Raw genomic sequence first — 16522 nt, 5'->3', positions numbered from 1 at the left:
TGATTAAGCAACAGGAGGAGTATCTGCTCCTTCCAAAAGTGACCACAAGCTCTTGGCAATAACACCGAGTACTTGCTCTGGCCCTAACCGCACACCGCAGTTGTTAAATTGCCTTGCCAAAGGAAGACATCTTGCCAGACAGAGTATTCAAAATAAAGTGAAGAACAATTGCTTTAAATAATCAGCATTTCAAGTGCTCTAATGAAGAGGACATGTATTAAGGTGATCTCAGAGAAAGGAAAACCTATTAAAGCAAATGCTAAAAGTGATTTTTCAAATATTCCTGCCCTTTTCACTTTCCACAGGGAACTCTGCAGAAATCTTACAAAACCAAAGCCTCAGCATTATTTACCTTTATATTCCCACTGGTTCCAGTGGCATTACACCACCAGATGGGGACTACAGATCAGGTGGGTGTATTTTCGAACTTTGGTTATTTCTTGTGCATACTAACCACCCTTGGACATGAGTTATGCCTTCTGAAATAACAAGGCTGGATGACAAATCATTAAATTAAAAAAAATTAGGAAAATGAGAAAATTCTGGATTCCTGTAATTTCCCCCCCCTCCTCCTTTTTTTTTTTCATACTTTGGAAACAATAGAGCAAAAAGCGACAAACATGCTCATGGAGCGACCCAAACTTGAAAAGAAACAAAATGCCACCCAAAGTCAAATGGCAAAATTCCCACTAACATCATTAATGCCAGAGTTTCATCTTGTATGCTTTTCTGTGAATTGATATAGAAGTATTTCAACGAAGATATCACATTACATACCATTTATAATTACATATACAATGTGATTCTCAAATGCTGCTTTTGAGATGCAAATCTCATACTGAAACAATAACTCAGCCCTGTACGTTCAGCTCTCGGGGCACATGTGCAGATCAGAGTTTGGCTCACACGTACAGCATGATATATACATCGGGTTGTAAATGTGGAGCCCAGCTTGAAAAAGCAGCTTGCATTTGCATCACCATGATACCCATCTTAAAAATTGAATATGCAGCACCTTCCAAGCACCAGCCGCTCCTCTTGTCTCCATACTGGGGGAGCCTGGTTTATGGCTGGTGAGAAGCGCAGCAGGGAAATAGCACAGTGTGCCTCACCACACACGGGGCAGCTGGTGTTACTGGAGGGTTTCCTGGGCTTTATTTTCCTGGCCAGGAAGCTGTCCCAGTTGCCTTCTGCAGTGCCCACAGACAGAGCTGTCCTGCGCTGGGCATGCTGCCTGCCTGCCAGCATTTGGTAACCCCGGCACTGGATTCAGCGGCGTTTCCTTCTCACCTTACCGCAGACCCCAAGTCTGGGGCCTCAGGTGTGCCTCCCCTGCCCCGGCCATCTCCAGAGCAGGGACAACAGCAGCACAGCCAGAGCTGGCCACATCCCCAGCAGGGCAGCCCCAAGGTTACTCCTGAGCCTGGGTACTTGGTACAGCTGGAGCCCAGCATCTTTAATGACCTCTTCTTTCTACACACTACTCTATTAATTTTCCACTTCCCCAATCACAGCTGTTGAGCCCCATTAACACATAGAAAAAACACATTTAAACCCAAACCTGCTAAGCCAGAAATAGAAGTTCTCATTTTCTTTTCCAAAACACAGAATAGCTGAGCAACAACGAAAGGAAAAGGAAATCTCTCCTGAGTGCACATCTGGAACCAATTTGCTGTATGTAGCCACTGGGTGTCACTTTTGATATATACTGGTTCAGCCACGCAGAGCTTCGGTGAGAAAAATGGATTTCAAAGAGGTGATCCTAAACCAAACCAGACTGCTCCACAGCCTCTCACGCGCAAGCTGTAATTAGCAATTAGCCAGCCAGGCTGATTTATTAATGAAACATCTTTGCCATGACATTAAGCACCATGCAGTGGCTCTTACCTCTCAGTCTGCAGCGTGACTTTTGATGGTTCCACATTGGGGTTCTCCCACTCCATCTGCGGACAGTGCATGAAGTAGCAGAGGGTGTACAGAGCCTCCGGCTCCCAGTACAGCGATCCCTGCTTCTGGTGCATCGGTGTCCCGTTCCCATGCTGCTTGGCATTGAGGGGCTGGAGGTGGTGCATTGCTCGAGACACCAGGTCGCCTGGAAAAAAGCAAAAGCTGGGTGAATGCCAGGCTTTTCAGCTGCCTCTCCCCTGAGTCTTCAAACCAAAAGACATGCTGGGTTGATCTTCCCTTCCATTTAACCTCACAATGCAAATGATAACAGGTAGGGCAGGATCCTGTGCATTGCTCATCACCAGGCTGGATTTTGCCTGGTGGTTTACATGGTGTGGAGTGACATATCCAGGCTGCAGACAAGCCCCTGGAGGCCTGCAGGAGATGTGTTTCTGCAAATATGGTGTGTAGGCAGTGTCAGGCTGGCCCATCTCAGCACCACCAGAAGAGCCAGTATGCCGAGGACGGGGTCACAGCTAACCTACAGGCAGCGTCTGGAGGCTGCCAAAACCCCACAGCCCCATAAAATGACCCGTGGGGATGATGCAGAATGGCACCAAAAGCTGCATGCTCCTGGTTAGCGAGTAGCTGGAAAATCCTTGCAGCACGGGAGGAGGCAGTCAGATAATGCACAGAGCACTGCGGGAATGCGCGAAGGGATATGTGAGTGAAGAAAAAAAATTGCTAGAAGACAGTATCAGAAATGTGCAACTGAAATTATGGTTTGTAAAACGTTAGCAGAAGAGCAAAACCCGTGCGCTAGGCTCACCCAGCCCCTCAGGTTTCCAGAGCACAGAAAATGGCCCAAAAGAAAGATGGTTATATCATCGCCCCTGCGCCGACGTGGTTCCGGGCACTTCCTCGCAGGGCAGGTATGGGAAACCAGCCACAATATGCAGGCTGGGATCAGCAAAGCCAGCAAGTGAGATTAGCAGGCAAACATACAGGCAAGCAGCAGTGAGTCTCTCAGCAGAGTACTGATTGTAACTAATTAACTAAAGCATCTCCCTCCGAGGCAGTGAATTTTACATTTGTTGACTAGTGACCACTCTATCAAAGGCAGGGAAACAATTGTGGTTATAAACTGCCTGTTTTCACATGTTCAAATCTCTCCGAGTGCGCTTTAGGGGGAAATAATGATCTCGGATCAAATCAGATGGTTTGTTTTAAATGAAAATCTGAGCAAGAGCCCTTTGGGTCACTCTTAAGCTATACAAAAGCGAGTGATGGGGAAAAGAGGACATAATTTTCCAGTGTTAAGAAGTCGTCACACACTTTCTCTTATTTGCTTTTCCCAAGTGACCACCGAGCACTGAAACTTGGAAGGAAAAGTTGGAAATGTAAACTAAGGTAGGAACATAAAACCAGATGGTGTGTGTGTGTGCGCTGAATAATGATCTCCTGGGCAAATTTAAAGGAGAACCTTTCTGACTGTGTGCAAGGCAGAGCTACAGGGTTTTTTTGCAGAATCCCACCCCTGTGAACACATCACAGTACATCACCTCTCTTCAGCCTGACTCACACAGAAAATGATGCTGCTGCTGTGATGATGTGTACCAGGGAGAATAGAAATGTCTCATTGAAAACTGCTCAGCCCAGTCCTCCAAAAACACAGCCTTAAAACCATGAAGAGAAGAAAACCACTGGCATGAGAAAACTGCCGAGTCCATGATTTCAGGGTTTTGACACAATTTTTTGCTGCACTCTGCAATATTCCTCTGATTCAAAGCTTTCATTTAAAAATAGTTTCTGTCTTTTCCCTCTGCCAGGAAATTGTCATGATAGGACCAATCTTGCAGCACTGCATGCTCATAATTTCCAAGGGAAACTGTGCAAGTGGAAAGCCCGCAGGATCAGGTCCACAGCAGAAACAGATGTGCCTCTGAGGTGACTCTCCAGTCCTGCACAAAATAATGTGCTGGCAAACAGAAGCAGCAGGGAAGTTTGGGACACCCTTCACTCAGCCCACTGTTACAGCAGACGTGCACTGCCAAGCCTAAGCATGGGCCAATATAACTGCTAGTAACCTAGCAAAAGTAGCAAAATTAAATTCCTCTCTTTTTCTCCAAAAGGCAAAAAAATTGCGTAGAAGTGCTGCCTGCAATGTCCAGCTTTAACAATAATAGCAAAAGCAGAGAAAAAGGAGTTGTACTAAATTCAGCCTTTTCAGACCAAGCCGCTAAAGCACTAAAGCATGTGGTTAAAGTTAAGCACATGACTAGTCTTATTTCAGCGGACTGAGACAGCAAGCACCAGAGGACACGTCTGACTTCTGTACTGAACAATGAATAAAAATCAGCATGCAATTTAGATCCAGATTCAGGCAGCAGCATTATTTCATCCCCGTTCCTCCCTTAGCGCTGGGATGATGCGACTTCAGTGACACAGACTAGAGGAAGCTGCACAGTGCATAAGGACAGAAAGCAGCAGGAAGAATGATGTAGGCAGGGTGGGCAGCGCAGCATCGCCGCTGATGCAAGGCCAGAGGAACTTGAGCCTTGCTGAAATCTATGGCAAAGCTCCCATCCACTTCGATGTGACCAGGAGTTCACCCTTTTATTCTGTCTTTCCTCAAATGCTTCTTAAGAAACCCAAACCAATTCATACCATTAAAGCTGAATTAATGCTTTTTATGTTTAAGCCTCATTTAATTACATTACACTAAGAACTGATTGTCTTAGATCTTGCTTTTGCCTTTGCTATGTTATCTGTGGTTATATTTCAAATAATGTCTATATCAACAATTATTAGAAAATTCCTCTATCAGAGACAACTCAAAGCTTAAATAATCAATACCTAAAAAGCATCGAGCTTCACAGAGGACAGTAAGTAAGCAAGCAGAAAAAGCTATGATCTTGGTACCCAACAGGCAGAGCACTGGTGGCAGGATGGGAATCGCTGCCTCTGTTTAATTCCACAGTGTAATCTCAGACAACCCACTGCATGCCCTGCTGCCCTTTTCCTCCTCCAGCCACGTCCAGTTACGGTGCAAATTCTTCAGGACAGAGGAATGTGTCTTAGCATATCTGTGCACCAGGACAGTACCCAGAGGGATGAGAGAGCTGACAAGCGCACGCACACACTGCATGGTAGTACTTACGCACACTGTAAAATATAGCGTACTGTAACATCTGCTTTGAGATCCATGTGTGTTTTCAATCCCTACCACATTTTGCTGCTTCTATTCTTCATTGCTAATATGCTTTCACTTCTCTATTATCTTCCAAAGAATACATGAGGAGTTGAAACTCTCTTTCATCCTGGCCAGGGCACCCCAAAATCCATAGATGTGAAACCAGTTCCACGATGGGACTCACTGGTCTGGTCTCCAGCAGTCAGCCAACTCAAGTCTCATCTGGGATACTCAGCCTCTCCCTGCCAGCTGTAAAAGCCATGGTGTAGCTGAACACTGAGGGCAACCTTGAATTTGCGGGCAAGCATAAAGAGGCAAGGCCCCTTCATCCGTGCTCGCTGTCTGCTCTTCAGAGCCGTGTTCCGCACAGCAACGCTCTGCAGGGTGAGGTTACCTGCTTGCAGCATTGCTGGCTCTCCTGCGTCTTTTTTGGCACTGAAAATAGTCTCAGCTATATCAGCTGAGCGCATCTGAAAGACCAATAAATTCTTGAGTGCATCATTTCCAAAAATCCCATCAAAAAAATAAAAATCCCAGCAGCTGAGGTCATCTTGTAACTCCATGGACACAGCTCCCAACGGCTGTGGTGTCAGGACACAAGGGGCTCAGCAGGGATCCCTGCCTTGCTGTCCCCTGTGCTCCTTCTTGCCCCATACCACTGCCTGCAACCCATCTGAGGAACAGATTTGGGAGCCGATCTGCCTGATGAAAGACCTTGCCAGTTTTATTTTGTTTTTAATTTAAACCAAATAAACACTTCTGCAATTTATGCAATGTAAGCCAAATGAGACAACGCACAAACTGCTCTGCTGGCAGAGCCAGGGAGATGAAGACATCACATTGTGTAGGGTAGACACACACACAAAAAAACGCCAACCAGTGAGGTTTGGGGGTATTTGAGGATATTTTTGTTGCTGAAGCTGGGAAGCCAGAACTGGAGGGCAGGTTCCCAGAGGTCAGCAAAGGCAGCGGCAAGCCCCAGGCTGTCACTGCCTTGCAGCCCTTGATCGGGATGGGGAAGGGATCTGGCAATGTGGCTGCACGCTGGAGCTTGTCAACCCAGAGGAGGATGGCCATGCTTCGCACACCAGCTAGCAAATGACTCACGAAACCATCACCACTCCCCAGCACGTGAAGAGCTGCCACTGTAGCTACCAGCATTTTATCCTTTCCACAGCTAAAGCAGGACTCGCCCATCACTGCTGCTGTCAGTTCAGCACAGTTTATGAATGCAAGGTCCACATACATTTGATTTCAAGATTGAAAATATTATGTAATGTGCATGTTGTGACACGGGCCTGGTTAAAGGCAATACTAAAATGCAAGGAACAGCTTCACTGACTTCAAGCCAAAGATGTGATGTGACAGGGAAAGTTAAGCTGCTCCAGTCTGTGTGAGGATGGTATACAACATACAACAACAGCATACAGCACACAAGTGGATGCTCGAGCCCTCTCTACAGTGAAGCCTTTTTTTTTTTTTCTTTTTTTTTGGCTATTATCATCACTTTACTATTTTAGAACCCAATGCTTAAAAAACAGCACATCTGTTTCCAATTTTGTAACAGAGGAGGGTGGAAAAAGAAGAAAAGCAAAAAGAGAAGGAAGAAATAGGAAATACTAAATGCCCAATGTCCACTTGTGAGGAGCTTCCTGCAGGATTTTATGGTCTGTCATGACAGACCTGACCTTGCAATCATGCCTGCCTAGGAGCAGGCTCACTGCTTTCAGAGGGATCAACTTACACAGCCTAAAACATCCAGCTGGGTATGTGTCTGCACAACTACAACCCCAAGGTGAATGATGCTGGACAATCCTTACACAGCTGCTCCCTACCAACACCTACTTCGCGTTCTTCTTGTTCCAAAAGAATGTCCTAAAACTGCAAGAACAACTTCATGATATCATTTTTGCACACTGAAAACAAGCCACACAGTTCTTTGGCCTGTGCCTTTCCTTCAAAGCCCAGGGGAGAGAGGAGGACCTCTGTTTCCACCTCAGCCCTCTTCCCGCGTGATGCCCTGTTAGGGTGCCGTGCAAAGCAGCAGCCAGGCCCTGTGTCCAGCACGATGGCATCCTGCAGGCAGCACCCATCAGTTTGGTAACGCTGGTCTGACCATCCTTCCAGCTGTCCATGACTCCAATGTGCGTAGCCTGCTCTCAGGAACCATGCCCTGCAGTGGGGCGTGTTGAGAGCAGCAGTGTTACTGCTTTGATGTGCTACCTGAGTGAACATTTTCTCATGCAAAGACAGGGCCAGAGCCATAGACTGGAGTTCTGTCTGTCCTTCAGAGCTCTTAATGTCTTCCTGGGTCCTATCCAGACCATGCAAAAGAGGAGTATTCCTCAGGGAGCAGCACTCCAGATTCCAACTTCATGTCATGGCCAGTAGTTTCCAAAGTTAGCCCCCTATAAGCAGTGACTCAGGTGCAAAACTCACTTTCTTGACCTGGATTCATTTCCCACCTCATTGTAAAAGTCCTGCATCAACGTGTTTGCTCATGACCACCTCTGGGGAGACTATATTGAAAACATGAATTGCAACCCTGATAATAAACCATGGCCTATTGAATAAGGCTTGCTATCTGCTAGCCATGGCCACCCTGTACCTCTCCCAAACTGTAGCTATGTCTCTCTCCATTTCTACCTCCCTGTTGCCTCTGGTTTCTGCACCAAAGTGATGCCTTGCTACAGCTCGCCCCAGCATATGCCTGTAAGTGCATGAATACAGGTGAATACGGATAGCTGAACTGTGCCTTCTGCACCACAGCAGACCAACTCCAGCCGTCTGCTCAGTCAGCTGCCTGAGCCATCCCTACGCTCTTGACTTCAGCTGCACTGTTCCTCCACATTTGCCCTGTCTCCGGTGTTGCACCAATCTCTATGTTTCAAAAATCAGCTGAGCAAAAACTGCTCGAGGGAAACCTTTCCTCAAATGATTTAGTGGAGGTCATTCTATCGTTGACTCAAGACAACCCATCTTTACCAGGCAAGAAGTGTGCAGAAAGCTAGGGTAGGTGCACACTAGGAAGTATTTAGTATGTATTTCACTGCGCACATGCTCTTAGCACAACATATTTTCAAACATAAAGCTATGCTATTCTTGGCACACAGTATAGTCCAGATTCAAGAGCCAGATGCCTCGGGCTGCAGGTCTGCTTAGGGTGCCATAACCCACTGTCAGTGGAGCATCCCATGCGCAACCAATTCACCATCGAACTCACCTTGCAGAAACCTCCCCAGCTCTGCCATCTCTACTTGCCCACATTGTGCCCCTACCTGAATTTGCTATCCCAGGAAAGCTTTTCCTCTCCTAACCGCCATTCATCTATGCCAGAGAAGAGTAAACAAAGGAGCTGTAGTCCCCAACTCTGAATTGAGCACCAAAAGACAGGACTGGGATACGAGCAGCCCATTTCCTGAAGGTGGCTTTGCTGTGGCCTCCCACACATCGCTTAACCTTTTACCTCCACTTACCCCACCATCACAAGAAGCTTCTATTTACATTAGAGAGTAAGTGCTTGCATGCGATTTAGTGTTTGCAACACCTTTGAAGGCTGAGAAATTAGGGATTGGATATATCCCATAAAAAAGCCACAGTAATAATTAAACCTTCTCAAGTTCACACACCTATTATAACAACACTATTATCTTTAAAATCTCCAATCCAATGTGGCAATCATGATGTTTTTGTTTGATTCCCCTTAAAACACGTCAACTACAAACACAACAAGCTTTGACTCAGATGAGCTACTCGTCAGTTGACCTAATGCAGAGCCTTCCCTCTGCAGACTGCCACTGCCTTATGCACCACCGTTCCTGGATTTTATTTGGCTTGATGCAGACCCATGTCCTCAAACTCTGAATTTAAGGGGCCCTTATGGCTGAGCAGACCAGCTAAAGAACGCTTGCCCTCGCCTTACTGATTGCCTGTGATCTGCACGGCAGGGACAGGGAGGACTGCAAATGTAAGGAAAGGAAAATACTGTTTTAACCCTAAGCATGCTGTGATGCACAGGAGTTCAGGGGTGAACAGGTGTCTGCACCTCAAGGGCGATGTACATGGGAGAGACCTGGGCCAATGCACTGGTGTATCAGGGAAGGGAGGCAGAGGGCTGGAGCACCAGCATCCCCCCAGCCACCAAGGCGATGCCTTTTGCCCCTAACCATCAAACCTGAGCAGGCTTAAATGCACAAGGTAGAAGCCCTGTGGAACAAAACCACCTATGTGGGGACAGACCTCAGCTCAGCCCCCAGGCAGGCAAAGAGGTCTGAGTCTCATCCACAGGGGGGCCAGGGGGTCCCCCAAAGGAGCACTGACAGTGGATGGGGACCCAGGCAAGTGATAGCTGCCTCTGTTCAGCCCCTGTAACCCAAGATAGAAATCCACCCCCCTGGTAAGCAGGGCAGTGAAAGGTAAGGTAAAGCCTTAGCAGGGTGCAGACTGGTATTTTCAAATTATCCTCCCTCCTGCTTCATCATTTCCACTGATAAATAAATGTACTGCTTTGTGGTTTATGATAGGGGGCACCTCAGGGGTAAGGGAAGAAAAGGAGGGGGTATTTTGGGGCTGTTAAGTAACCCACAACCCTTCTTGTGCACAGACACAGACAGCAAATGGAGGTTCACATCCATCACCTGGCAGGGGCTGCAAGGGCGGCTAGGGGAGCCTGCAACCAACTAGCACTTAATAGAGGCAAGAAGCTACCTAGCATTTAAACACTGCATTAATCTGTCTTGTTTTCTCTGCTGGGGGGCCAAGGGGCACCTCAACTTCTCTTTTTAGCATTTTCACACGGAGCAGACAATGTGCGGATCGCAACGAGGAAGAACTGCAAACAAGAGGCCCAGAAAGCAATGGGAGAGCGAGGATCCTATGCAATAATCCGGTGGAGGGTCTGCAAAAACTAGAAGTACCACCACATCTTGAGAGTGTCCACAGGCTGCCAGCCTAAGGCCAAACCCTACACTGAAGGGAGCACTGCCATCTGAACTGCAGGTTTCGGCTGGTACCTCTGCTTAGTTCAGCACTACGCTGCATGAACCAAACTTTGGCCCTTCTCTACGGTGCTGCTTAGTCTGAAAAAATACCTGACAAACGGGGCTTTTGTTCTGACAATAAATAAGCTGAGCACTTACAACAACACTCCTTCAGATGCCACTTTTCCAGCAAGCATCTTTACCCTGGCATTTGCTTCTAAGCCTAGGTTTAACCTCTTCTTTACAGGACATGAATCAATTTGTATGGCTCCTGCAGTGCTCCTTCCTGTTGGTTGCAGAGGATTGAGCCTAGATGAAACGGTAAGGGAGGGGATGTCAGTTTTCATCATCTCCTCGGCTGGGGCTGTGAGGAGAAATGAAAACCAGTATTGGTATGTGCAATCACATTCCTACTTATACTTGAGCAATAACCCTTCCTTTCATCCCTAAAAGTGTGCCAGGATCTACTGAGAGGCTATTATTTTGGAAAAATACATATATTCAACACTGCAGAGGCAAAGAGAGGAGGATGGGGAAGGGTGGTGTTTTTCCAGTGGCAAAAAGGAAAATCTTGCTGAGACGTGAGTGGTGATGTGGAGTAAATACTGGCCTGAACATCACATCTGGGAGCTGCTCTAAGTTAAACACTGTTCAAAGGCTAAAAAGCTCAGAGACCAGCAATGTTCAAGTACATCTGCATCTTCAGATTACCCTAGTTTAAAACAAAAATGTTCACTTGTTGTGGTTAACCACCACTGGTCACTGTGGTTTGCACAAGACTGGGTGGCAAACTTCTCACCCTGGAAAGCCATAGCAGATTGGCCATCTCCGGACTCAAAGGAAGCCCCAAACAGTTTTCTGCTCTAACCCGAAGACATGTGTGAAGACACGTTTGGATGACATCCTACACCACAGTTTATCCCTCTGTGTGGCCCAAGAGACAACTCTTCTCAGCCCTATGCATAAGTCTCAGCATAGGGTGGTTGCCTCGGCTCGGCCATACGCTAATGCCTTAGGGTCTTCCTCCTTCACTGCCTTAGGGTGAATATTTCTTGGTGCCATGACTGGTGCTTAGTGCATCCTAAGGCTCTGCTCTTCCTTGTCACCACCTACATGCACATGCAAAAGAAAGAGGATCCTCCTTCATCCAGCCAAACACCAGCAATCTCCAGCTGTGAGCCTCAGCCTTCTGCATCTGGTCTCCAAGCTGGCAGCGGTATTTTCTGATGGGCGATGAATAGGTGTGTTGGAGTGTTATATGGTTAAATATAACATATGTTTGTGGATTGCAAACATGCATACTAAAAAGTTAGGAAAAATATTCAAAGGTCAAAATGCATTTTCATGGGATCTCTCAACAGCCAAAGCTCTCCCTAATATTCTTCTATTTTTCTATTCAGTCTACTTATTTTTCCCCATCTGACAGGGGAGGAAATAAGAGAGAAGAACTAGAAATCTAGAGTAATCCCCAAAAAATTCTGAAAAAACCCCAAACAGATCTACTCTCCTTCTCCTTTAGGTCTGGTCTGAAAATACAGGAAACTTTAGGAAAAATCGGAGGGGGGGAGGGGAATGGAAAAAAAACCCTCGTGAAATATTTTCTCTAAGGTTAAACAGTGAAATACTGTTTAAAATCCTATTATTTTTGCTGTGCTTCAGTTCTTCTCAATGTTCTCTATATAATAAGCATTTCAAATGAAATTACATTATTTTAAAACACACTGTAGTAGGCAATTACAATTCCTGAATTCTAAATGCCAATATAACATAGGCCAGATTTATTGTTGCTCCTTAACTTTATGCCATGTTCATTATAGTTTAATGAATAAGGTTTCACATTAATTTTTCAAGCCTTCTCCTTGGAATCATGCATTACCACTGTAATTGCATTGCAGAATTAGGCCTCTTATTTACATTCTCCTCCTAAGTCCTGGAGACGAACCCTTCCTTTGATTTTTCCCAAAGTCAGCAACATTGCCTCTTCTTCCTATTCTCGGGATAGCACCCCAGGGCCAGTGGCGCTGGTTGCCCTGCTGTCGCTAGCCGGGGCAGGGCCATCCAGCATCGCCAGCACCCGCTGCCTGCGAGCCTGCAGGATGAGAGCAGAGGTGCCAGGCCAGCGGGGTTTGGGGGGGCTGGAACAGTATCTGCAAGTCTGCTTGCACTGCCCAGCCATGAGGAGCCCCTTAAAGGCAGCCTGAGTTGACCTCCTCCTCTGCAGCGTTCCCAGAGGGTGCTGCTCTCCCTCCATGGTCACATCCACCATCTCACCTTTCCCCAATTTCCTCTGGCCTCTGTGACCCCCTCGGGGAAATGCAACTCATCTAAATGGTCTTTTCTAGTACACCAAAAGCATACGTGAAAAAATGAAGGGAGCAGACAAAAAAGGGCCATCACGTGTAGGGCAAGGTGAAAGTACCACAAGACACAAGGCTTTACACCTTGTGAATCTATTTTCCACCTGGAACAGACTGTGAAAAAGCTAAGAAGATCTGAGCTGGAATACAGGTGCTGGGCAGTAATCGGGCCCTGTTTGCCAGCTGTCATCTTCCAGGGGACAGATCTGATTACCCGGTGTCAGAGCCTCCAGCAGCTCGGCAGCTGACCACACTGCTGCGGGCTGGGCAGCACCAAGAGCAGGGGAAGCCTTTCCTCCGCATGTGGACACTTGTTAATTCTAGCTATTTGGTGTACTTACAATATTTTAATTATTAATGACAAGAAACTATAGGAAATCTCATTCAATTAGAACTGCTTCCCCCCCCCCCCCCTTTTTTTTTTTTGAGATAAAATTGAATTCCTTTATTGCAAGATCACTCTTTGCCCTTGTTTTCTGTGCTCTTTTGAAGCGAACAGAAATGAAGTCCTTGCTCCTCATATATTGCCAGCTGGTGGGACATTGCAGGCGCTCGCCAGGGGACTGCCCGCTCTGCTGGTTCAGCAGGCCAAGCTTCTGCCCTGGCCACTCACTCCTGGTTGCAATCTTCTCCTCTTCGCAAGTGCTATCCTCTCAATTCCTTCCTATCCTGAGAGTCTCCCTCATCACCTTTATTCACCCCCACAAGAGCTGGGGCTTTTGCGTACCTAACCCTTTCCTTCTATCCCACTTTCTCCATGCCAGAGCTTGCCATATCCTCTTTCCTCTCCACTATGCCACTTCTGAAGCTCTCCAGCCCCCTCGCACCACCGGGTAACGATAAACCCTCCTTCGCCTACTCCCTCCCTGCCAATACGCTCTGATCCCCAGGTGTTCCCCGCTGGCTTCTTTCTGCTGCTCACCATCTCTGCCCCCACAGCGCAGTTCCCCAGCCTCCCTGCACGGCAGAGGCTTTGCTGTAACCTCTGGTCACAGCCTCTGCTGATGCCAGAGACAGATACATAAGCACTAAACAAAAAGAAACCCCCCTGGTACCTGCTTACCCCTCCACTTTCCTTCCCTTTCATGATTTTCCCCCCAGTTCACAGGGTTTTGCCCACTGACATGCTGCACCTCCCTCCCCATTTCACAAGTGCAGTTTTGAACTCTGCACCAGCACTGCTCCACAGCAAAGACTTCTACCCAGCTGAGCATCGAGCCTTGCATGTTTTGCCAATTGCCACTCCTCTCACTGCTTCCCCAACATGCATCTGCTTGCAGTGGCTGGGAAAGCACCCTCGACGATTGTCCAGAGGGCTTTCTGGAGGGCTACCAGCATGCTGGAGGTGCCAACCTCTCTGACAGCTGCATCTAACTCCCACTGATGTGCTCTTCTCTTGAAGTCGGCCACCCTGAAGAGTGTTTTGACTGTGTTTGCAGTGAACAGACATGCAGGAGGCAAACCCTGTCAATGAAGCATTTGAATCTAAGGTAGAACTACTTACAGATGACAGATTTCTGGAAATCAAATTTTAAAAGGGGGTAGTGGTAGTAATTAAGGAGGCTGGCTTTTCGGGTTGTGTACAGAGTTCAAAAAAATCCAGAATAAAAAAAAAAAGCCCTAGAAATATCCACAGATTACTGATTTATTAAAATACAATCATATGTACTTCCAAGAAAGAGAGCTGTATTGTGTATAATTTAGCTGGCACACAGACAAGTAGTGTTGTGTGTTTCATGCGCACGAAATAAATAAGCATAAATTACTTAATTTGAATAACACCAAACACCTGATTCCAGAGACAGAGCAACACTTCACACTAAGGCACGTAAGTGCTCTTGGCTTGTTGACATTTCACCAGAGCAAAGAAAAATTAGCAAGCTGAAAACAGAAATTCATTCTGTGGCTTGCAGACAAACATCCATGGTGCATCCACATGGCTTGTGAACAGCACGTAAACTGAGCCCTGATGATATGATGGAGCCACAGCAGACTCCCATCGCTACAGAAAGCACCAAGAAAATTAACAGTGAGATCCCTATACATGTCCTTTACGATGCCAGTAACCCAGAATTCAGTAATAAGAACAGCAGTAAGCTGGGTAGCCTGTATCTTCATAGATTTGAGTCTTTACAATTTCTCCCCCAAAATTTCCTAACAGACCTCAGGAAAAAAATGCCTGACAGTACTTCTGACAGACCTCGGAAGAAAAAAACAAACAAACCACTTTTCCATTTGAATGCTTCTATTTTCCCACCCATAGATTCATATCTCTAACTATATTGTAAACATGTGATTGGAAGGCTTCTCTCAATAAAAAAAGTTTTAAAAAAGGCACTTCTGGTAACTATCTCCATGTCACAGGAGGAGTCACATGGCATTTTCCTCCTACAATTTATCTGCGCTGAAACCAAAGCTTTGACAGATATCATAGCTTCTCACATTTCTCAAAAATTGTTTTGATTAATAGCAAATAATTTATCTTTCAGGTGCAAATTCCTTTGGTGCAGGTTTGAGTTGCGGTTCTTTCCTCTTCAGGAACTGGAGAAGGAAAGGCAGGGTGAAGGATTCTCTCTAACACACGTGGAACTAGCTCTGCTTTCATTTATGACACTGTTTCCCTCACATATTGCAGCCTTTAGCTTTTTGCTTGCCCACCTCAAAACCGACATCCCAGTTTTGAGATTTGCAAGTCTGGCCAAGCTGTGAGGTGCTCTCAAACACAACATAGAGATGAAATAAAGCATCCTTCACCTTTGAAAGCAGTGAATGCAAACAAGCCATAGGAATTGCTATGAGACTGCACAAGACTTCTTTCCTCCTACGGTTTAAACTTCCAAACTGGCCATGTCGCATAAACAGGGTTAAATCTACCCCAGCATCTCCTTCAGCATTACACATGCCCCCTCATCCCTCCTCTGCACAACCAGGTGATGCAATTGGCTTTGCTTTACATCAAGGAAAGAAATCCAAACATTATCAACAGCCTTGTACTTACTGAGTTCAGCAATGCTCCCCACGCGCGTAGCAAGTAAGGACTGCTCAATGGTCCTCAGCTCAGACTGGCTGAACATCTGCACTTCCCCGGGCTTGTTTGACCTTTGCTGGTCCTTGTGAAGGTTCAAGCTGTCCGGCAGGCAGAGAACACCTACAGCACATAAAAAGAAAGAAGTTCAATGTAATTTCAGCCAGTATGGATGACTTTGCTGCCAACACCACATCATTATGGAGACACTTCAAGATGCAGCCCGTGCATGCAGAGCTCAGAGACAATCAACACCTGTAACTAAATGTCACAGATAACTCACGCTCTCAGAACTGGCCCTCATTAGCTCTTCTGAATATCCTCAAGTCACTTACAATGTCACCTAGGGACAATTCTTACAGAAAATCCTAGAGAACTGCCTGCCCAAGGAGGAGCTCAAGAGGGTTCCAAAGAAGCCTCCTAGAACCTACTACAAATGCACAAAAATGTATTAGAAAATGGTATCTCAGTGACAGAATTCTTAAAGACTGCCTTTAAAATGATATACAAGACAGACAACAGGTTGACAGGATTTTCCTGAAAGGGGAATCCCACCATCAATTCCCAAAATAACAGACAGTGTCAAGATGCTTGCAGTGCCATTGATGGGCTTATTGAATTTATTTTGTAAATACAACTCCTGGCAATTGAACTGCTTGGGCATCAAAAGCCCATTATGCAGAAGCCCTTACAGCAGTGAATCTTCGTGGGGCAGGGCGTAAGTAAAGCTACTGACATAAAATAATTTACATTCACATTCATTCAGGCACAAAAGTCACTTTCTGCTATGACATCTAAACCCTCAGGCGTAGATAGAGGGTACATGTTTATTAATCAAAATCACTGTCACTCTGAAAACCAGAACTTATTTACCAGAGCAAACATTGCATTACCATCCTGGGGTAACAGATGCATGTAAGTCCAGCTCGGAGAGCAAGCTCTCCTCCCTTGCCAAGGTCTATGAGCAGCCAGCTACGGCCACAGTCTTCACAGCATCAGCTTCTCAGTCCCTCTGGGACACACACAGGTGGAGACCTGCTGGAGGCAGTGGAGTTGTACCTCTTTATGATTAAATTTCATC

At 46.3% G+C, this 16522-nt stretch overlaps 1 protein-coding gene across 1 annotated transcript in view; it reads right to left on the bottom strand.

Annotated features, from left to right (window-relative positions):
* The window catches only part of ABTB3 (ankyrin repeat and BTB domain containing 3), a 197469-nt gene that overhangs the window by 60703 nt on the left and 120244 nt on the right, over positions 1–16522 (bottom strand). Inside the window, exons 3-4 of the mRNA XM_080393300.1 lie at positions 15415–15564; positions 1888–2092 (exon numbers count right to left, since the gene is read on the bottom strand). Coding sequence (XP_080249426.1) covers positions 1888–2092; positions 15415–15564 — 355 coding nt within the window. The remainder of the gene's footprint in view (positions 1–1887; positions 2093–15414; positions 15565–16522) is intronic.

The sequence above is a fragment of the Falco punctatus genome (genome assembly GCF_963210335.1).
Source record: "Falco punctatus genome assembly, chromosome: 6".
Classification (NCBI taxonomy): Eukaryota; Metazoa; Chordata; class Aves; order Falconiformes; family Falconidae; genus Falco; species Falco punctatus.
This window is presented reverse-complemented; position numbering and strand designations above follow the sequence as displayed.